The 22,417-nt window shown below is 35.3% G+C and overlaps 2 protein-coding genes across 17 annotated transcripts; both read right to left on the bottom strand.

The window, feature by feature from the left end:
* Positions 1-1,138: 1,138 nt before the first annotated feature.
* LOC113708070 (protein PHR1-LIKE 3) lies at positions 1,139-10,082 on the bottom strand. Its single transcript, XM_027230525.2, has 6 exons — positions 9,525-10,082; positions 3,032-3,108; positions 2,876-2,930; positions 2,343-2,421; positions 2,185-2,254; positions 1,139-1,893 (listed from the first exon to the last, which is right to left on the bottom strand). Exons 1-6 carry the CDS (start codon positions 9,751-9,753, stop codon positions 1,501-1,503), a joined length of 903 nt encoding a protein of 300 aa, XP_027086326.2. The 5' UTR covers positions 9,754-10,082; the 3' UTR covers positions 1,139-1,500.
* A 3,260-nt stretch (positions 10,083-13,342) lies between these two features.
* On the bottom strand, positions 13,343-20,559 carry LOC113707845 (uncharacterized). 16 transcript variants are annotated; one of them, XR_011820899.1, is made up of 11 exons: positions 20,266-20,417; positions 20,032-20,185; positions 19,144-19,296; positions 18,577-19,041; positions 17,721-17,871; positions 17,498-17,571; positions 15,802-15,870; positions 15,073-15,276; positions 14,237-14,290; positions 13,940-14,106; positions 13,343-13,617 (listed from the first exon to the last, which is right to left on the bottom strand). XR_011820899.1 is itself a non-coding variant. In XM_072064326.1 (11 exons), the coding sequence occupies exons 1-4, from the start codon at positions 20,460-20,462 to the stop codon at positions 18,766-18,768; spliced, it is 591 nt and encodes a 196-aa protein (XP_071920427.1). In that variant the 5' UTR covers positions 20,463-20,559; the 3' UTR covers positions 13,343-13,617; positions 13,940-14,106; positions 14,237-14,290; positions 15,073-15,276; positions 15,802-15,870; positions 17,498-17,577; positions 17,721-17,871; positions 18,577-18,765. The 16 variants fall into 16 exon arrangements, 11 of the variants coding, with proteins under 11 accessions (XP_071920427.1, XP_071920428.1, XP_071920429.1 ...); XR_011820897.1 differs by having other exon boundaries at positions 18,577-18,681; positions 18,946-19,041; positions 20,032-20,391; XM_072064326.1 differs by lacking the exon at positions 20,266-20,417 and adding an exon at positions 20,424-20,559 and having other exon boundaries at positions 17,498-17,577; positions 19,144-19,265.
* Between the last annotated feature and the right edge of the window lie 1,858 nt (positions 20,560-22,417).

Raw genomic sequence — 22,417 nt, 5'->3', positions numbered from 1 at the left:
GTTAATTTTTGCGGAGAGGTTGGCGCATCTGTATTGCGAGGTAGTTTGATAATTCATGATCTCACGCTGATCTACTTGCTAACTCTTTGGCCCGAGTCATCTTTTGTTAAAATTAGTAATTTCTCGAAAATACATCAAAAAATCAAGGGAAGGTCGACAATATAGTCAAGCAATGTCTGACTTTTTTTTTTTTTTTTTTCCGGAAACAAAAATTAACACACCCAATTAGATTAGAAATACTCATGAGTCATCGTTAAATTGAGTCAAAGACTAATTTAAGGGGGATCTACTAGAAAATACTGTTCAGTCAATTGGTAACTGAACAAGCAAGCAATGTCTGACTGACTTGCTACATTAGAAGACAGAATTTCACTGTCATACTTGGTATTTTCTCTTGGATAAGACGCTCAAGTAGACATTACAATATAGAGCTGTACGACATGCCCGTCCTTTGAGGCATTCCTCTCTCTCTCTGATGATTTCTGGGAGAGAAGGGGTGTCGGAGGATAGGTGTTGAGGTCAGTTAACGGTGACCACCTGTTCTTAATTTTCAAGAGTGTGACTCTCCGTCGTGTAGGAATTGCTCCAAAACAATCTCCTTGAGGGGATGACTTTTTTTTTTGGTATCACATATGAAGAAATTGGCCGCAAGATTGGACATATGTAATTGCTAATTAATGAACAAAAGAGTTTAAAGTAAAGGATCCAAGAAACGCTGAAAAGGTAGACCAGTTAGGGTAACTTTCTTGGAAAATAAAATTAGGGATAAACTGTTAATAACCGTTTCTGAAGGTATGAGGGTAAGATTAGTTAAAAAACAAATGCAGGACACAGATCACGTACATGTTTTTAATGCCATGTATGGTCCACAAAACCTTGTTCTAAGTTTGCTTAACATTCAAAGTAATTTACGTGAATGAACAAAATACATAAATTTCATAAGTTAGAATATATAATTAGTTTTTGATTTAGTATAATTTAGTTAAGAATATATATATATATATATATATATATATATATATATATATATATATATATCCAGACACGTCTAGCCCCTGATCCCAAGCAGCAAAATCCAACCGTATGTACCGCAAATACTTCTACAGCAAACTGACTCCACTAGAAAAGACAAAAGCAGTTAAAGCGACAAATCGAGAATGGTATTTATACAAAAAAGGATAGAAAAGTATCGTTGGAAATTAAAGAAAACATAAAATTTAGGTTCCTGACTTGCAATATTAGAACTGCACTAGCACTAATTTACAGCATGAACAGAGTCAGAAGTCACCCTCAGAAATCAGGCCTGTTCCTGTTTCATCCACATATTGCAGAAAAGACCCCACATTAGTGTGTTATATTTTGATGAAAGAATATCTAAACATATCTAACTATGATCACAGCCACCTAAAGACCATAAACTACGTTGTGTCATGATACACCAACTCCAGTGATTCCTTGAGAACTAAACTATAACACACATTGGATCTTCTCAAGTTTGGATCACCCATATATAAAGGAAGCAGATGCTGAATCCATGCTTAAAAAGCGTTTCTTTCCTCCAGGTGATGGCGACCCTCCTGGACACAATCCTGCAGGGTTATCACGTGAAGTTAAGCAGCTTTCAGTGGAGCAATCAGCACACTGCTTGATCTGTCGAAGCACTTCTTCAGGACTATGGATTCTTCTAACCTCAGCAGATTCTGAGGGTTGCAGTCCATAAGCATTATGTGATGCACCAATCTGTGTCTTTGTTCCCAATCCTTGATAATCCTCTCTGTCAGGGCCCCTAATTGTACATCCAACAATTTGTTCTGCTAGCATTTTGCAAGCCCTCTCCAACATGGCCATATACCTCTGCTCAGCATCCTGGCGAATAAGCAGGTGCTTTTCTGCCTGCATTTCATAGATAATAACTTGCTTAGAAACTGGTTACAGTAAGAGCTCTAGTACATTGATAGCCTTGGCATAAACAGTAACTACTTGGACGTTTCATCAATTTCCAGGGATGACAATTGTCTGCATGCGATAAACCCAAGTAAAATATGCAAATAAACGAAGCCAACAGTTATGCTTTTCATATCCTGAAAAAACAGAATTAGATGCTTTATTGAGATTGAATTATAGTATTCTAACTCACAATCTTGAAGAAAACCAAAAGCAAGACAATTTAATAGGGCAGCTTACTTCAACTTGCAAGTGCAGTTTACTTTGGACTTCCATCTGAACCCTCAATGCCTCCTTCACCTCATAACCCCTAGACATAGTGTTCACGACCTCTTATAGTACTGCAATCAGGATATGAACACATTCCTTGATTTCAGAAAGAAAACGAGGACTCTTACTCGTTCATGTCAGAGTCTGGCAAGCTTTGCGGAGACTTATTCGCATGAGGACTCTCTAAAAGATAAGCAGCAGCAAGTCCTGCCATTTGATAACTAATTCAATTAAAAGCCAGCATATCCAACGATGCATTAATTGAGATAGTATTCAAAGGAATCTTCCATGGAGTATAATTAGCCATGGTGCACCTATGTTCTTATCTTCACTCGAGTATGAGACAGAGCCACACAGACACCTACCCACCGCCACTTACTCGAAAGAATTGAAGATTCACAGTTACTTCTGGTTTTACCTTTTCATTTAAGTTTAGCATATGCCCAGAGCAAAAGGGTTTTGTCTCTAATGGGGAAGACATGGTGCACATTGACGAGTGCCCCCCGTCCATAAGCAAACCTGATGTAGGAGAATTCATACGCAAGGTGGGCTCTTAATCTAAGGCTCAACTAGAAGTCATGTCTTTAGCGAGAAATTAGAGCAACAGGCACAGAACACTACATAACAGAATATAACTTAATAAAGAAATACCTAAACCTACCATCTTTCGAAGCCTCAACCAAATCTTTCCCAGATTGCTTACCTAGTCTGTATTTCTGTAACAACATGCAGTGAACATTTCCGTCAAAGAACTTCAAGAGAATTTACAGAGTTGCTAGCTCCCAAAAATCACTTCAACATGAACATTAAGACAAACCTGGAGGTGACTTTTCAAATGGAAAAGAGTGAGTCCCTTTACACCCATTGTCCTCATTATAGCCTTTGGAGTAGCTTCTGCAAGTGGCTTTCAAGTAACTTAGTCAGAGTAATGAAATTATGGTTCACATTTCAATTGAAAGGGATAGTTGCATTCAACATCCAAGTACAAATTTTCAAGGTATAGAACAGACAAAAGATGCAGCTTCATGCTAAGGTCATCACTAGCCAGCAACTACTCTCATTGCTTACCTATAGGCCCAAATATGAAAAGAGATGCCTATAAGAGCTCCATATGTTGTTGTTGTAAAATGCTCATTATAGCCATCAGTTTCATTTACATGTAAAAATAGACTAGCAAAAATCCACAACATAGATTCACAGAGTACAAGACGCCGTATATTGTCAGCTAATCAAATCATGGTGTTGAACAACACACTTGACACTGCAGTATAGTTCAAATCTATACTATATATTAAAAGAGAAAGTTGGATGTGGTGATTTGGTGTTTTAGTTTTCTCTTTCCAATACTACCCTTGCTATAGAATAATTAAACCATGTTATCATTCTAAATTAGGATGCCATTATAACATTATTGGGGGTATTTCTGTAATTTCTGAAGAAATATATTTCGGTTTGGATTATGAATGTTAATCTCTACAAGAAAAAGGAAAGTAAACATGGATGAATTGCAATCAGAATCAGATTTGGAATGAGATTACTTTAACAATTCTATTGAAAAAAAAGACACTAAGCATGGTTTCGAGTTATAGAGGTTCAAAAGAATCTATTGTCAAGTATTTCCTCGAGACAATGTCTTGCGGGTTTTGCCCTATCTTTAGTCCAAGATTGGAACAAAAGCAACCTGAAAAATAGCTGTGCAGAATCTAAGATGAACATGGGATGATGAACAAATTTAAGGCATAAAAACCAACAGCAAAACACAATATGCAAGAAGCTGTGGTTGAATAATTTTTCCAGACAAGGATAGAAGACAAACAATTTTTATATACTATACATTTCGCAATAAAAGAAAAAGAAAAAAAATGTAACAGTGGCATATCTAGCATCTTGAACATTTTCCATGTATACAATCCAGAGGCATTGGCCGATGAAAGTTTTGGGATTAATATGGAACTTATTAAATAAAATTATATTAATTAAGATGTCATGGGAAAAACGTCCATTTATTTCCTTTCAGAATGAAATATTTATGGGATTTTTTTATTAAAAAATCAAAGCAAAATTTCTTCACATGGGCTTTGGTAATTATTATTATATAATAACGGGGAAAAAGTCTGGAGAAGGGCAATTGTTATATACTCTAACGTTGGACTGAAAGAAAGAGAAGTCACTCAATTCGATGGTAATGGCATGGGTTTCAGAGATCTACCTACTAAGGCTGTCATTTTGGTTAGTCTATAATTTTGGTGAATATTTTATATAACCCTTCTAACAGGTAAGATCATTATTCAACCTTCACCATAAAATTTGCGCAAGCTGACATATATATGCGTGTCAATAGGTAGAGTAGTGTCAAATCTACTAAATCCGGACCCAAATGCACTATATTTATTCATACCCAGATGTGGACCTAGACTAACCAAAGACCCGGAGTTGCCCGCACATGAGTATGGATACCTGATGTATACATGGATACCTGATAGATATCCATATGTATTTTGGTAATGTGTATACAAAAAAAACTTAAAAAATAATAACAGACATGGATATCAAAGATGAAATGAACATTATACAATTGCCATTTTAAAATAACAAAATTAACATTCAAGAATGTCGCATGCAAGAATTAACTAAAAGCATGATACACAACTAACTAATTATATTTGTTCAAAATATTATCACTTAATCATGGGTCTAGATAGAGTTTGGTCCAGGTTTGGATGTGGGTATTGAGTATATGAATTTAGACAATGCAAACCCACGAATATCTTGCACAGTCTGGGTCTAGATTTGCAATTTTAGGTTAATGCTCATAAAAACAATTATGGGTTTGTGTTAGATATGGACAAATTCCAAACCTATGTCTAAGTTATCATGCACTCATTATGCCTCCCCCCCCCCCAGCATCAATAACCATAGACCATTTGTTGAACCAAAAGGTCAAAAAGCTTTTAGGAAAGTAATTTCATGATAGATTCATGCAAGTGATATACAAATATCCATCAAGTATGATCTATTTACCCTTAAAAGAGTATTTACAGGTATTCTGTCTTTACCCCCCCCCCCCCTCAAACAATGAGTATAGTTTTAAATGCGTCACTTCATAATTGAAGCACTTGTAGTTTTTCAGCTTAGGTTTCTCGATTGACAATACACTGCAGAAAATTACCATACAGTCTGATAGCGATAAGTGGCAAAAGTCCACTAAGGTTTATAGGAGACGTGGGAAGGATATGTTGAATGCCCAGGCATTGATTTGGCATGCTTTTGATGACAAGGAACCAACTTGGGAGTTGGCCTGAATTCTATGGAGTTTATTTTCTGATTTCTGTCAGCAGGGGTATTTTAGTAATTTGAATTAGCTGCAGGAATTTTATGTTTACAGTAATTTTTGTTTAGTAGTTATTCTTGGTAATTAGGAAGTTGGTTGTTATAGGGAATAAGAAAGCTTAGCCTTCTAGCTTTCTAGTCATAATTCTATTCTAGTTAGGAATCCTAATTAGGATTGGAAAGGGATTTGTCCTAGTGTCTATAAATATCAACTTCTCCACAAAGAGAAGGCAGTTTGGTCATTTAATAAAATATTCCTGCAGACTTTATGTCTCCCTTAGGGCAGTGTGATGCATCCCAACTTTAGGTGTGAGGCCTAAAGATTCCTAGGAGTGATTCCTAGAACTACCAACCAGTTTTACCTTCTTAAGCATAATCTGCCAGCCTATTTCAAGTTGCTATTTTAAGTTCGGTGATATTCAATATATAAGCCCTTCTACAACACTGTTGTGCCCACCAAGTGTTCGTGCTGCGTCACAGTCCTTTATCTTCTTCAAAGTTAATACTTTTCACATGGCCATTTTTTATCTTTATTAAAAAACTCTGACACTATACAGGTCAAAAGATTGTAATTGAAAAAACATTCAAAGAGAATTAAAAAATAACTCTAAAGGACATAAAACACAAGCAGTTGAAATTAGTAGCGATAGCATGTGTTATTTAATTCTTTAGATTTGTGAACTTCATCTTCTTGGACTATCATGAGAAAAGATTCATTCTTCAGATCAAGATATCTATGCAAAAATTACCAAAAATAAATGTGCAGTGCACATATCCCTACACTAGTTTTGATAAAAGTGAAAACAGACCAACAACCTTGCAGTATATAAGATCTCAAACTAATAGGTTATCACAAAGTAACAAAAGATCAAGTCAATCATTTGAGCCCAAATATAAGACTTGAACAACACTCAGAAACGCAGCTCATTCATTTTGGCTAAGGTCTAATGGGGTTCAACTTTTTCCACATCCTTGTACTGCTGTATAGAAAATCTCTGAACTGAAGGTGAAGTGGTATGGTACAAGTGAGTCAGAGGGATGTTTAAATCAGAATTGTAGCTTTGATGTCATTAACATCTTCAAACAGATCCAAATCTGGTAAGAAACCTTGGTTTATCCGCTTCTGTTCCTCCCCTTCACAGAAGCATGGCCATTGCTAGTTTTTTGGCAAATTGTCAATCAACGGTAACACTAACACATGAATAAGTAAACCAAATCTCAGGATTATCTGTCAACTGTCTACCAAGCAAGCCTATACAGTAGTCTAAGCTCATCTGATGTCTTCCAAATGTCAATCAGATGTTATATTGATATGGCGGTCAACAATTTTGACCAAAAAAAAATTACAAGAAGAGCTCAAATGGTTTTCATCTTAAATTTGGCAGTTCTCTGGATTTTAATGTAGAATCGTACATCTTAATTATGCAAAAGAGTCAGGGAGAAGGCCAATGACGTACAATACTACTACATAGGCATGGCCATGGTTCCATTTGGAACTGGGAACTGGACCGGACCCGGACCATTTGGAACCGGACCAGAACCATGGAACCAGAACCGTGGCAGAACCTTGGATAAAGGTTCCGGTTCTGGTTCTCTTAAAAATAGAACCAGAACCAGAACCGCCGGTTCCAGAACCGTTAAAAATAATTAATATAAGTAGTGAGATAATTCAAAAAAATTAGTTGTGTTTAATAGGTTTTAAGAAAGTTTAAAATTTATGGACTTTCTATATATTTTATTAATTATTTAATTATTTTTTTCGTCTAATATCTATCATTATAATTTGTAAGTATTAAATTATTACTTTTTTTTTTGCTTATTTGCTATCAAACAATGGCAAGTTTTGATGGTAGTAGCTCATCTTCAAAATCAAGCAAGCAAAAAAACATTTTTTGCAATATTTCTTCAAATGAAATCTTCAACATTGATGATTGCCCAACTCAAGAAAGTCAACACATGCCAACCATTTGATAGTGTAATGTATTTTTTAATTTGACAATGTAATGTACTTTTCATAAAATTTGTATTGTCTATTTATTACTTCTTACTTTGTAGAATAATAATAAAATTAAAATATGATCTTTATTTTGTATTTATTTTTGTAAATTCTATTTGAAATTTTAAATATATTGTTATATTCGTATTAAAATTGGTAAGGATAAAGAATTAAATAAAATTATAGGGTGCCATACGGAACCAGAACCAGAACCATAAGGAACCGAAATCAGAACTATGCGGTTCTGGTTCTACCTCTTTGAAGAACTAGAACCGGCGGTTCTGGAACCAGAACCAGAACCATCTTATATGGTGCGGTTCTGGTTCTACCTCTTTGAAGAACCAGAACCGGCGGTTCTGGAACCGTGGCCATGCCTACTACTACAGAAAAAAAAGTTTAACATAATTAAACTAGTGGCGTGAAAAGAGTGGGCTTTTGGAAGAATAGAGTAATAGGGGATAAAGGCTTAAAAAAATTGACCCCGCTATGTTAATGTCCTAAAACAAGTAAGAGAAGTTTGAAGGATTCTGCAGTTGGGCTAATTGATCACTGAAAGCAGTACCTCTTAAAGAGTTTCAGACCTTTTTTTCACAACTATTCAAAAGATTAGTATCCCAGACTGCAACACAATAAAGAATGCCCACAGTAGGGATAAGGGCAGTGGTGGTGAATGATTGATGAAACCATAGAGAGCATATTGGAAGATGGGACAAATATTAATCTGAATTAAATGGACAATCATAGTGCTCTCGCTAATTTTATTGGTGGTACAAACACATAGCATCCTATATATATATAAAGGAGTTTGTAGGTGATTGTTGGAAAATTTTCATATGTCATCTTTGGGGATAATTTAGGTAGGGAATAAAATCAAATGCAAGTGATTAAGCCAAATGTGCAACATTATAATGTATAGTTGAGTTGGATTTGACTTTGGTGCCATCCCATTTGCAATTGGCTTATATTCCACGTGATTATCAAACTTTTAAGTGGTGTTTAAACCACTTACAAATGTAATTGCAATGCTCTTTATCTTCTTTTATAATTGCTGGGTAGCTTTTATAACTACAATAATAGAGGGTCTTAATGCTAAAGATGATTGGTTCAGGAAGCACTTAATAATGAACATGATTGGTTTTGGTTCATATTTCCAATCCGTTACAAGTATAATTGAAGTGTTCTTCAACTTAACAATAATGGAGGCTTTTAATACTGAAGAATGTTGCTTCAAGTGCATGTGCTCAATTTTTTGTTGTGGGTATTTAGACAAGCATGCTCATTTACTTTCTCTCTTTTTGGAGTTTTGGATGTTTAGCTGATATAATAAAAACCGTGAGTTTTCTACTGCAATATTTTCTCAATAGCTATTGTGTGAATATGGAAATTTCATTATAGAATACATGATACATACATATGAATATCCATAGGAACCTTTTTACATTTTCTAACTATATTTCTAAAATCTGATGTTCGTGGCTGCAGGTGGTTAAACTGCGACTAAAGATTATCTATTGACTGCAATTTCATGACCAAGGTAGGATCTAAATCTAGCCTTATAATTTATGCATATTAATTGTTGATTAGATATGGCTATGATTGTATTATAATGGTATAGGAACAAAGGTAATGATATTTTTGCTATTGTTGTTGTGGTATGGTGTGATTATCCACTATAATCCTATTTCTTTTACTTACAAATTTGTTTTCCTTTATAAGTTTGCTGATTTGGCCAATTTACTTATAATGTCATGCACTTCAACTGATTCAATTAAACCAATTACCATGCAGCTCTAATTAAACCAATTATCACATAGGTTAAAACTCCCACGCTTAGCGCGGCATTCCCCCTAGTAACTAAAATAAAAATAAAAATAACAGCGAATAAGCAGTCAAATTTTATTAATTTATGTCACTAGTAGCAGTGAAAATTTTTTGGTAAAAGCAAAAAAAAATGAAGAGAAAAAGGGGAAGGAAAAGACTTAACTGGTTGGGCCGCCAAGTTGAGCAACGGCATCAACAAAGCGATCGTGAAGGTCAGCTGTCCATCGAAGGCGAGGCTTGGGATCGGAAGTTAAGACGAGACAGGGGTCTCCTAACCCAACCCCAATTGCCCCAATCCCTACTCCAGCAGTAGTCCTATTGCTGCTACTGTTATTGATATGCTCTTCCTGGATTATTACGCCTTCCCTTGGCTGGATCAATCTCGGCAGCATCTGCTCCGTCCTTCCTCCCCCTTCTCCTTCCTTTCAACAGCAACTGAAAACCACCCACCGCCGAGGACCAAGAGGAGGAGATATGGAACGGAACCAATTGGAAAAATGTTTTGAGATTTTTTCACTTCCAAAATGAATGAATTAATGAATCAGATACCAAAATCTAGGGATGCCTTTCTCAAAAGTTAAAAGCTCAGCCAAAAAGACAAAAAAAAAATCAAAGGAAAAATTAAAGTCATGCTAGTAAATATATGTTTAGGGCTATAGCAGTGGAGTCAGCTTAAATACAGTACTAGTACTAACTACTAGCTGTTTTGTGATTACGATGCAACGACATTATTATTGCTAGTACTAGACTTTCTCTTTTCGTGTGGTAGTAATCGAAATTGACATGGTATATTGGTCTCGTTTGGATTGCTGTTTTCCATCGAAAAATTACGTCATTTTTCGTAATCACATTTTTCTATTACCTTTTTTTCTCACATATATTAAATCGTTACAGTAATTTTTCATGAAAAATTATGAAAAATACAATCCAAACACAAAGTCTTTGGCTGATGAGTGTGCTGAGTAACGCGGCACACAAATCTACAAACTGAAATATAAAAATTGAAATGAAATCAAAATTAAAGTTTGAATTCATTAAATTATTAAATATTAAATGTAATGCATTTGAATGTATATCACATTATATGTGAATAGTTTATCACTTATTTTTTAGATCAAATTCTACTTAGAAAATTCAATATCATTTAACTAATTCAAATGTTCAATTTTTTGTTATCAAACGCATTTGAACATGTTAAGATCTAAATCTATTAGATTTAAATGTTGAATTAAGTTCTCAAGCAGTGCCTAAATTTAATAGATTGGCTTAAAATCGAGCTTTGCATGTGAATAAGAGATTATTTAACAAACCTCCTACGAGATTTATAACAATTGCAGGTGGTTCTCTTCAATTTTGAAAAATTAGATTGACCTCCCATATATTTACTATTTAAGTAAATCATCACAGGCGGGGAAGACAGGGAATGAGTTGGATGGCATAGAGAGAGGAATATAAGTGAAATGTGCCATACACTAAAAAAACAGATAAATCACCAAAAGAATGCATACTTTAGGACAAACCTAAATAATAGGTAATAGCATGATTTGGTTTTTAGCTATACTTTGAAACAACGGGCCTAATGCGAACTCTTGCAATTGAACCGAAGAACTGAGGCGATGAGTAATTAGTCCATGCACTTGACCCTTTGAGTTATTGTTGGAGCCAAACCTAATAGGTGCAAAGGACAATTGTAAAACCAATTGGTCACTAGAAAGAGTTTTAAGATTCTTCGTGGACTTGCATTCATCTCCAGAATTCTTAAATGTTTCATCAATGGGTTGCAGAAGCACTAATTTGGTACGATGATAATTCAATCTCCTCCGAGTTCTCTCTTAGTCCATTTGGGCCAATTCCCTCTCTCTTAGTAAAGAGTGGAAGTAGATATAGAATAGACACTATAAAGAACAATTGTAAACAAAATTTACATGATCCATTTCACTATTTTTATTGTATATCTGGTACACTCAAATTGTTCTCTTAGATGTATTATATATTGTTGAAACCTTTTTAACCCATTTAAAATAATTTCAATATTTAATTTGAAGTAGGTCCAGTAATTTTGTTAATGGTCATAAGTCATGACTATACAAATTTTATTTATATAGAAGGTCAATAGAAATAAAGAAAAAAATTAGACAGAGAAGAAATTTGAAGGGAAATTGGATAGGAAAGGGGGGTAGGAGGGGGCAATGTAAATAAAGCAAGGACTTTTACATAATTCAAGGAATGCAAATATCGAGTAATGTTAAAGTTTTTGAAAACTTCATAGCCAATTATATAATTTTAGCAAACTTGAAGGGGGAGGGGCAATTGCCTACCTTTGAGCGTATTTTGCTCCGCCGTGACTTGGGTGCTTACCCTTGTTCGTTCTTGACTTTTACCCAAGGATCAATCACTTCAAAGAATTGCTTTTTCTCAAGGAAACGGTCTCTCTAGTTGGTGTTTGCTTCCTTTTTGTGTGTGGTAACACCGACTGATGAGAGAGTGCCCCATTCGAATGCTTTATGTAACATCCTTATTCAGGAGAACAAGTTTGTCGAACACCTTACCCAAGACTCTCTTCCTTCTTTCTTTCTCAGCCTCTAACTGTTTTTTCAAAACTATTTTGGTATGAATAAATCTTATATACACTGACAGTATATACACTATCACCGTTTAATTTGTTATATGTGTGTAAAAGTTGAATTTCAAATTCAAATACAAAAATATAACTTACAAAAATATCAAATATAACTTATCCATAATCTCAAATATAACATACAAAAATATCTAAAAATAAAATAAAATAAAATAAAAAATATACCCTACCGTGTTTTCTTTTTCTATCCACAACGACCACTACTTAACACTGACCACCGACCACTTCCCCTTTTTTCTTCTCCTCTTTCCTTCCTCCTCGCCATTTTCCCACCTCCTCCCTTCCCTTCCTTACCCTTCCCCAGTACAGACACTACAGACCATGGCACTGTTGCTCCCACTAGGAGGCATAAGCGCGCTTCGCACGATTGAAATATAAAATGCCTTGCTCAGTTTTGAAGTAATAAAAATAGTAATTTATGTAGAAAAAGTATGTTGATTATTAGTAAACTCTGGAAGGATGGATCCTTAAATATGTAATTTGTGGAGATCAGTCTCTTCAGTAATTAATAAAAGCCTTTAATTCATAATTAAGTGTTTACACTTTAACTCCTATACAAGCGAAATTATAACAACGGAAAGATGCACTTGTTTTCTATTTCCTCTTTGAGCCAATTTATCTTTTTACTTGCATTTTAAGATCTTCTTTTGTGTATATTTATTTGAAACTTCAAATTACTAAGTTACACTTTTACCAAGATTTTGATAGTAGTTGCAAGATAACAAAGACAAAATTTAGATTGGATGAGCTATTCTTGTAAATGAAATATGGCTCTGATTTTTAATTAATAATATGCAGAATTTTTAATTAATATTAATTTTATTAATAATATTACAAAACAAACAAAAACACACTCATTTTCTATATGAGTCAGATGGTCAGCTCCTCCTTGGATCATTGCAACCTTAGTCATGATGTGGCTGGCTTTGATCGGTCAGCTGAAGTTTATAGGGAAGCGACATTTTTCTCTTGCATCCCCGTATTTTGTTTAAAAAATCTCTTACTAAAACATAATAATTTAAATTTTAAATATTTAACAATATTTAATCTAGAGGTTCAATAACATTTCTTTCACCTTCTAACCGCAAATTTCACTGGTGAGTATAATACTAAAAAACAATTATAAACTCTCCAATTTTGATCATACCTAGTTTGCACCGTTCAATGAGAAGGTAATGTTTATTGTTTCATTTGCTGCCTTCAATAGAAAAGATATATGAAAGTTCACATGGTTATATTTTTCCACTTCAATTGAAAAGATAATGATTTGATTGTACAACCTCATCTAAATTCATGCTCCATGCTCTTAACTGCTGATTAGAGAGAGTATCTAACAAGAAGAGTTCAGAAAGTGCCTCGAAGTCCACCACCACGCAGGGCATTTTAATTATTCTCTCATGTTCAAGAAAGATGTTGATCCCAAATGTTCTTGAAACCTTGGAAGTTTCATACATTGCTAGGGTTTAAAATGTTTTATACAAAATTTAGTAATGATGTAATCCCATCTCAAATTGGCCCGTCCTTGCAGATGAATACCCGAGAAGAAGCCTTCTAAATCACATACAGCTCAAGTCATCAACTCCTCCCCGAGGCTCCATTTAATGCCATCAACAAAACTCTGGGGCAAAATGAATGTAATCGTCAAATGATGTGAAGGTATTGCATTTACAAATCAACCAGTAAATTGCACAAGTGCCAGCATTTAATTTCGTACATATATTGAGGTAGACATGGAATATAAATCTCTACGTAGAAGTAGAACCTAAAACATTAGCAATACAATAGTCAAAAAAACAGTTTTCAAGAGGATTGGGCTGCAGTGACTCAGAAAAATCAACAGCTTAAGTAATCTGCTATGAAGATTATGGTCCTACTATCTATTCTTACTTAAAAATCAATGAATTAGCATTTGATCAGCAGTCAACAAGCTGCAGATTTACCTTACAATGTGGGGAACCTTGTTCAGTCCTTGTATTTCATTGTTTCTTTCTTGAACCCAATTGTTGGAATTTGTTTGGCATACCCTTCAACCTCATGCCGTAGCTTAGTAATCCCAGATTTAAGTTAGCATCCTTCATTGTTGCCACAAAGTCCTTCAATTTAGTACCTGAACAAAAGCAAAGCTAGAGCTATTTGAACACCCTGCCAGCTTATTAAGCGCCAGAGGATCTAAAAAAAGATGAGTCAAAGTAACATATGATTCAGAGCCAGTTTCACGGCTACATCAAAGAACTCACCCACTTTGACAAAATCTTCTTCAGCAAATCCTCTAGAAGTGAGAGCTGGGGTTCCTATCACGAGCCAGAGACGGTGAGTCATTAACAGACACAGAGAGGTTATCCTTTTATCTTGACTACCTACACACTTTACGCTACCATCACACCATTCACTAAAGACAAATCATAGATGGAGTCGTTGAAGAATTGAGTAATACTTGTGTCCAAGTCGGGCCTCTCTGGTCACCCCAACGATTTAAAATTAAAAATGCATAAGCACTTCAAAAATGGTATACATGGAGAAGTGTGCTATTTCAGAACAGCATTGTATTGCTGTTGTTTTCTTTTCTTTCCCCCCCTTTTCTGATATTTTAGAGCAAAGGATGATTTGAGAAACCCCAGGCCTAATGCAGCCTGAATGGACACAGAAATATAGAATCTAGACAACAATAAACACTCCTCTGTAAAACAATAAAAGCTCTCAATCACTAAGCCTAAATTTCGTAAATGCACCTCTATTGCTATAGGATAGGGTGAGAGAAGTGATTCTGGTACACATGTACTTACAATCTACTGTAGCAAAGCTACCAAATTCAGAGGCAATTGCATCAAATATGACGAACATTGCCCAAATTGAACTCCTCCAAAGTTGGTTGGTATCTATATTCTACAGTGAACGATTCAGCCACGACAAAAGGGAACAAAATTGAAATTGGCACACTAGCGCAACAAGCATTAACCATGTTCCTGTAATTCCTTTGTTCACGGGCATGTTCGCTTTCATCCCTGAAACTGAAGGTCCAGAAGGCGAGGGAGGTACTAACTATGAGGATGAGAAGGATGGCCACGAATAGTACCTTATCAGCCTGCCAGTCCATCTAGAATTTGGCTAAGTAACCTGTTTTGCATGAGTCACAATCATAGCACCCTCCTTTGTTGCTGTTGTTTGCCCACATTTGGCATTCCTCGTTCTGGGAAGCAAACCCGGATTCTGGGATATCCCAGAAGCTTTCATTTCTTTGCAGAAAATCACAACGTTTTGGTGGACTACAGCAGCCCAACTGCAGACAAGCAACACAACATCAATCAAACATGCATCAAAACTTAATTGCCCAATCGTGAATTTTGCTATGACCACGCAGAAGAGGTAGAGAGAGGGGGTGGGGGCAGAGATGAATACCGTCATAAACAAAAGGAGACGGCGATCAAATAAAAAAAGATGTTAAATTGTTAATAACCTGAACGTAGTACAAGTAATAACTCTTGCTGCAGAGTGGCAAAACGAACTCAGACAAATATATCAATGTCAAATAATTGAACAGAAAATAAACCTATAAACAAGGCAGCAAATAGCCAAATATGTCAATGGTATTTGTTGAGAGAGGTAATCAAACCTTGTGCGGGCAAAAATCTAAAAGGAATTACAATAGCCAAAAAAAAAAATTTCTGCAATTTGAGCCCATGCAAGAAGAATGGATTTGCATATGCCAGCCCAAATATGCGGTTCAACCAACAAGAATAATTCTTCACAAACTATCAAAATATGAGGAATTCAATGGCCATTCTTGCTCTGTGAGAACCATTACCTTTAATAACTTCTCCATAGTTTTGAAAAGCCTCTTCAAGACTTGCTTGATCCGTTTGATGTGAGAGCCCTATAAAAATAAAGGGTAAGAACAATGCATAAAAAAAAAATACATCTTTGCCCGTAAACGGGGAGATAGGTTAAAAGCAGAAAAGCCAAAAACATTGAAATACTCCCTGATATTGATATTTCACCTAGGGAAAAAAAGTGGAGCAAAAACTTTCAAAATAAAAGTAAAGGACGAGGGAGTGGAGATCGATGGAGGAAAGGCAGTGAGAGAGGTCGATGAGAAGAGAGAGAGGAAAAAAATCGAGAAGAAAAGGAAGAGAAGACTGGCGGTGTTTTAGTCTGACCTAGGCGTCGCGCGATGCGCTAAACAGATACCAGTGAAGATCACGTGAGGACGACGAAATCACGTGCAGAACGACGAAACCCTTTGCACTTTTATTACTTACTAGGAGGTATAACCGCGGCGTTGCGCGGTGGAATAACCAACATGTATGCCAATTTAGATGAGGTTAAAAAGGGTTTATACGAATAGTGATAGTGTGATTGGATTAAATATTAAGAGCACAACACATCTCAAAATCGATTACTGTAAGGAAGCACGAAGAAAAGGGGAAAGCTTGATGTGTTACTGAAGGAAAAATACAGCAATGAGCATTAAGTGTAAATGTGGTCTAATTGGTTGCAATTCTGAAATTTGCTGGTGTAGTAGATAATGAAGAGATTGCTTTAAACAAAACGTGTTTGTTTTACAGTATTTGTAGCTGTCAATTTGTATGTAAACAAAGCTGGACATGCAAATTCTCTCATTTTTGATCTTATTACACGTATAGAATCATGGCAATCAATCTGCATGCATTAATTTAATTAATAAGCAGACAAGTACTACTTAGTTCCAAAAGTCAGGTGCTCTGATAGACAAACGGATAAATATACGATAAGCATCTAGAAGTTACATGGTATAAAACCTGTTGGTGACAACAATGCAGAATACGTCAGTTGTGATAACTGGAGCATAGGTTCCAAGCAAAAACATCTAAATGGAACTTAAGGCATATATATAAATTCATCAAAACGTAAGTTTTGCATCTGTTCGAGCTTGTCTATTCTCGACAGTATCCAAAAGATTTCCAACATCATTAATGCAACTTGAAAGAGTAGCATGGATGAGGAAAGATCAGAAAAGTTTTGTTTTTTCTTGCCGTTGCCAGAGTCATCAACTCATGTAGCTTCCTTTTCTATCTCTCTAGCATTTCTAAACCTTCTTCTGAGACGAACTCCCACTTTTAAAGAAGACCGTTGTCCTTCTAAAATGAAGGAGTGTGCAATGTTAATAAATTGAATAAGAGGAATGGAAAACAAAATTATTAAAAAAAATGGCTTGAAGAACCAGTTTCTGAGTTCTGTTCTTTAGCTTGGAGAAATTGATTCTCAACACTGATATGGGAATCTTTGTTGAAAGAAGACGTTGCTGCATTTTTTTCAAAGTAATAAGCAATCGTGTAACGGTCATTTCTACTACCATCCCTGGTATTTCCTAGTTTCAGTTGGACAATGAACATCTTTTTTCTCTCTATGCACTTTTTCAAGTGGAAGTTCTTCATTCTGTTAAGTAAATTCATAAACTTGGATTAGCAGGCATAGTATATGCATCTAATACAGAGTTACTCAAAGCTATTTGTAATTCTGACCTTGTTATAGTACTTCCTTGCTTGGAGTGCAGTGAATTTAAGCAGCTATTTGGCTAGCTAGCCAAATATTGAAGCTGTGACTGTGTCAGTTTTATCAGTGAAATCAACATCAAAACGACTTCTGTATCAATATGTATTCTAGAGATAAGTTAGTAAATTCAAGAAAATTAGTGCTATGCGATAACTATAGAACAATGACATTCATGAACAAAGCGTCAATTACCTTAGTACAGCTCTCTGTTTCTCGTTGCAGTGGTTGCATGTATAAACAGAATCATAGTTTGCTGATGTCATTCGAAAACATTTGACACAAGACACATACCAATCTTTTGCAGAATATGCTCAAAAGAAAAGCAAGTCTTAACCCATGACACCTGTAGAAATTAAAACAGATTACAAGAACATCTAAGTGTATATACATATATAAATAGATCGGAAAAATAACATAGTTGTATCGTTTAAAGAAGTGAATCTAGCAGTAAACAAGTCATGACCTTTTGAGCTGGCGTAATATCCACAAGTGAGGTAATTTTGTGGTTTCGATCATAAAACATTCTGGGACTATAATTGGTGTATGACTTGTTTTGAACAAGACCAGAGAAGCTTTTATCATTTCTGACAGCCGTATAAATTTCATTGCAAAATAAATACAGCAATGACTGTCAAGTAACTTATCCCAATCAGCAAAAAAAGGAAAAGTAAAAAAAAAAATTGCAAGACCAATAGATGATGGTTGAGTTGATAGCGGCAGGTCTAAAAAAATAGAGCAAAAAGACATGCATAAGCAAAGAAACCACATAGGGAGAAAAACATGGAGTTGACAAGGAACCATACAATTCTGCTTGGTGACCCTGACCCTCATAGCAATAATAATCGATTCCTCAATAACACGACCCTCAATAGCCTCATAATCATTCCACAGAAGTCCAGATCACTGGACGTCTATTGTATTCATCATACACAGAAGTAGAACAATCTTAAAACAAGCAACGACAAGTTATCCTATGGAAAGGTCCTGTTTCAAAGGAAAACAATCTTAAACAAATAAAAGGTCCTGTTTTAAAAGGAAAAAAATTCACCTCTGGTCCACTATAATCTAATCCCTTCCATAGTTCCATATCCCTCACTTCCTTCAAAATACACGTCCCATGGAGGCAACGCATGGATAACAACTTTCATGACATCTAAGTAAAAAAAGCACACACGTACACAATCAGGAACAATCAAATGCCAAACAAGAAAATAATGCAAACATATCAATAAAGATACTATCTTATGAAAATATCTGTGTCAACCACAAAGTGAAAGTAGTGAAAAGAGCGCAGTTCAAGATAGAAAGGAAGGGCCAACTCCCCTGAACCAACAGCTGCTTGGATAATAGTTCCCTTGTCGATAACCCAATAAAATGAATACAGGCCAGTTCCCACAAGTTCAGGAATGTCACGGACCTCTGCATTTGATATGTAATACTTCCTAAATGGCAAAAGACGGCCATGGACAATAGCAATGTCATCATCAAAGACAACTGCAGAGATCTTGATACCCTATCCACGGGGGAAAAAACTCAATAGATTCAATTCATAAGACAAAAAGATAATCAGCAGAATAGAAGGTGCATAAGAACAATCAATTTCGGTGTCACAAACCTGCAAGTCACCAAACGCAAATCGATGAAGAAACCTGGGTAAATCCCCATCCCGAGCAATCTTCACACAATCAGCTTCGATAACTTGAACCAGTACAGTCCAATCAAATGCAGACTTATCAACTTGGGATATGCGAAGTCCCAATAGCCATTTCTTAGAGGCCATGAAAAAAAGATAGGAACAAAATATCAGCCAAGGAAATCTTTTGTAATCAGCAAGGCTAATAAAAATGTAAGAAGCAATGACACATGCATAACACAGCAAGGCTAATGAAAAATGTAAGAAGAACTCAAGGAAAACAGCAAGGAAATGCACTGAGAAAAAATCACACTCAAGGCACAAAAGATCAACTCATTTACACAAAAATCATTCTGGGCAAAAATCATATTCACAACCACACAAAAGTTAACTCACTCAGATGGATTTCTTAGAAACTTTCTCCCACTAAACGTTAAAACGGCCAGAGAAACAGGTAAAAATTGAAAAAATAGCCCTAACAGCCATTTCTACCAGTCAAAGAATTCATTTGTATCTAGCAATGCCAATATAAGTAAATAAAAACGTAAGAAGCAAAGATATATGCACATCACGGAAAGGAGAAACATGTACAGAACAAGAAGGTTAATGAAAAAAAGAAAGAAAAACCTAAGGAAAAATAGCAAGGAAATCCGCAAAAAAAATTTCCTTGCGCTGTTGGTAAGTTCACAATTCCACAGAGGTCTTTATAATTAAGGGTAGGATTACTCCCTTACCAATTATTTTCAAAAAGAAAAGAAATTGCTGTCATATGAAGTCTGAGCAGTAAGAATAATGGCGAGATATAACATTCAAATACCATTAAAAACAAGACAAGGATTAAAGCCAAGACAAGGATTAAAAAAACCATACGGGAAAAAAACGAGGAGGAACCACAGTTACGATTCAGACGAGCCAGTAAGAGAAGCTCCGTGAGGCCGAGATTAAAACAAACGAAGAAGATGTAACCAAGCTCAAGCTGGCCAAAGAAGTCGGCGAGGGGAACGGGTTGAAGGGCACAACAAATCTGTGAAAATGGAAATGAGAAATCAGATGAGAAAACCCTAAGACAAAAAGGCCACAACCAAACCGTGTTGGAATTCGGACAATTTCGGAAGACACAGCCATGATGAAGCATGCCAATTGTCATTCTTGAGCAAGGTCGCCTGTTAGCTCCTTCCAATGTAGCTGTGAGAGCCGGAAATGGAAAGGAGCTGGTACAGCAATTAATTCCAAAGCAGAAAACCCATGGGCGACCCAATTACCCGATCCATTCGAACGGAGCACCCGGAGAAGCAGAACATTACACAGCTCACATGAGTCGCACGTGACGACGACGAAACCCTTTGGTGCGTTGTATGTTATGTTAGTTATGTAGACAAGCACAAATGAGTCCATTCAATACTTTAGTGACTCCTTTAAACAAATCAGAAAAGAGGATGTTAACCAAGTTAAGAAATAGTTGCAAACATTGAATCCAACAGTCCCGATTTCAACCTCGATACTGAACTCGAAGGAGCGGTGAGTAATAGACAGCTATACATTGGGTCTTCAAGAAACCAAAAATCGTCTTTATGATCTCTAGCATCAGTGATAGAGAAGAGGAGGCTGCCATGGGATTGCTGTCTTAAGTAAGCCCTCAAGAATAGAGGATCCTGAGTGACTGAGCTTCCTACCACCTATCAAACAGAATTTGAAGTTACTATTAGCACAAGCACAGTAAGAAATCCTGCATAAAATTATCCGATTATCTAAACAATTTTATCCATATGATAAATACCTTAACAATTCCAATTTATCCATATGAATTATGACTCTAGTTGCACTTTATCATCCATAGAATTTTATACTTAATTTATCTTTAAAGATAAAATTAGGGTTAATTACATTAAGTCCCTAAGGTGCATACTAATTCTTATTATATCTCATAAAAATTTTTTATCACTTAATCCCTTTAAACCTAAACTATCCCTCTATTATTCTACCATTTTGGCCTTTTCATTTCTTCTCTATTTTCTATTTTCCTTTCTTTTTTCTTCCTATCATTTTCTATTTTCTCTTCTTTATTTTTTCTATTGTCCCTTCATTCCCTCATTCTAACAAATAATTTCAACACAAATATTTCAAGGCTAATATATGTTTTTTTTTTTCAAAAAAATCAAATCTACCATTTTCATTCTCATCTTTTCTTCCAACCTGCTGCTATAGCCATAAATCTATTTACTCTCACTCTTGACTATCCAATTAAAAAAAATGTAAGGATGGATTTGATGGGTTGTTGCCATCTCTCAACGGCATAAGGACAACAACATTTGAATTGAGACCAAACTCAAACTCAAATTTGTTTTGCTTTACTTGAGTTTGAACTCAAACTCGATCAAATCAAATCCAATCGAGCTCAATCGAGTCCAATCAAGTTTAAGTAATAGAAATTTATATTGTATATAATTTTAAACAAGGGACAAGACAGACAATTCATACTAATAAATGAAAAATAATATATATATATATATATATATATATATATGTAAAGTTCGATGGAGCTCGATTAAACTCGATGAACTTTCAAGCTTCACATATTAAGGTCAAACTTGAACTCATCTAGCATCTCAAGTTGCTTGAACTCGAAGTTGAATTTTGATCGAATAAACTCATGAGCTACTCGATTAAACTGGACTCGTTTGCACTCCACTACAAAGTGTAGAGGACGAGGATTGAATTCCTTTTCAACTCTCTTTGTAGGCTCTATTCCCATGCCCCAGAAGATGGGGCCTTTGTATTTCCTTTCTATTTGTTTCAATTGAAACAGTGCTTCCCTCTATTATTTTATTAATAGTATATAACTTTATCAATAGTATATAACAGTTTTTTTTAAAACATTAGAAATCTAAAGAAGTTAGGGGCTTTGGAGTAAAGATGTCGATGTGACAAAGATGGAAGGAGGGAAAACAAGAATAGAGAAAAGAAAAAGAAAAAGACATAAGATAACAATCTTGGAGGGGTAATTTTTTGTTCTTTGGGGACAAAGTGACGCCCAAAAAAAAGTTAGGAGGTAAAGTTAGAATAGAAATTTAAAACAATTAACCTATAAAATTTCCACTAATATTTTATCCATCCTCATCTTTTCTTTTTCCCTTTAGTTTATTGGTTGTTTACAAAGATATCAAAAATTAAAAATATTTAGATGTGGATGTAAAATTTAGAACTTTTGATTAATCAATTAGTAATAGTGATAAAATAGATTAGAAGTGACAAGAGG

Source organism: Coffea arabica, chromosome 9c, assembly GCF_036785885.1.
Source record: "Coffea arabica cultivar ET-39 chromosome 9c, Coffea Arabica ET-39 HiFi, whole genome shotgun sequence".
Taxonomy (NCBI): domain Eukaryota; kingdom Viridiplantae; phylum Streptophyta; class Magnoliopsida; order Gentianales; family Rubiaceae; genus Coffea; species Coffea arabica.
The sequence above is the reverse complement of the archived record's forward strand: the minus strand, read 5'-3'. Positions and strand labels throughout refer to the sequence as shown.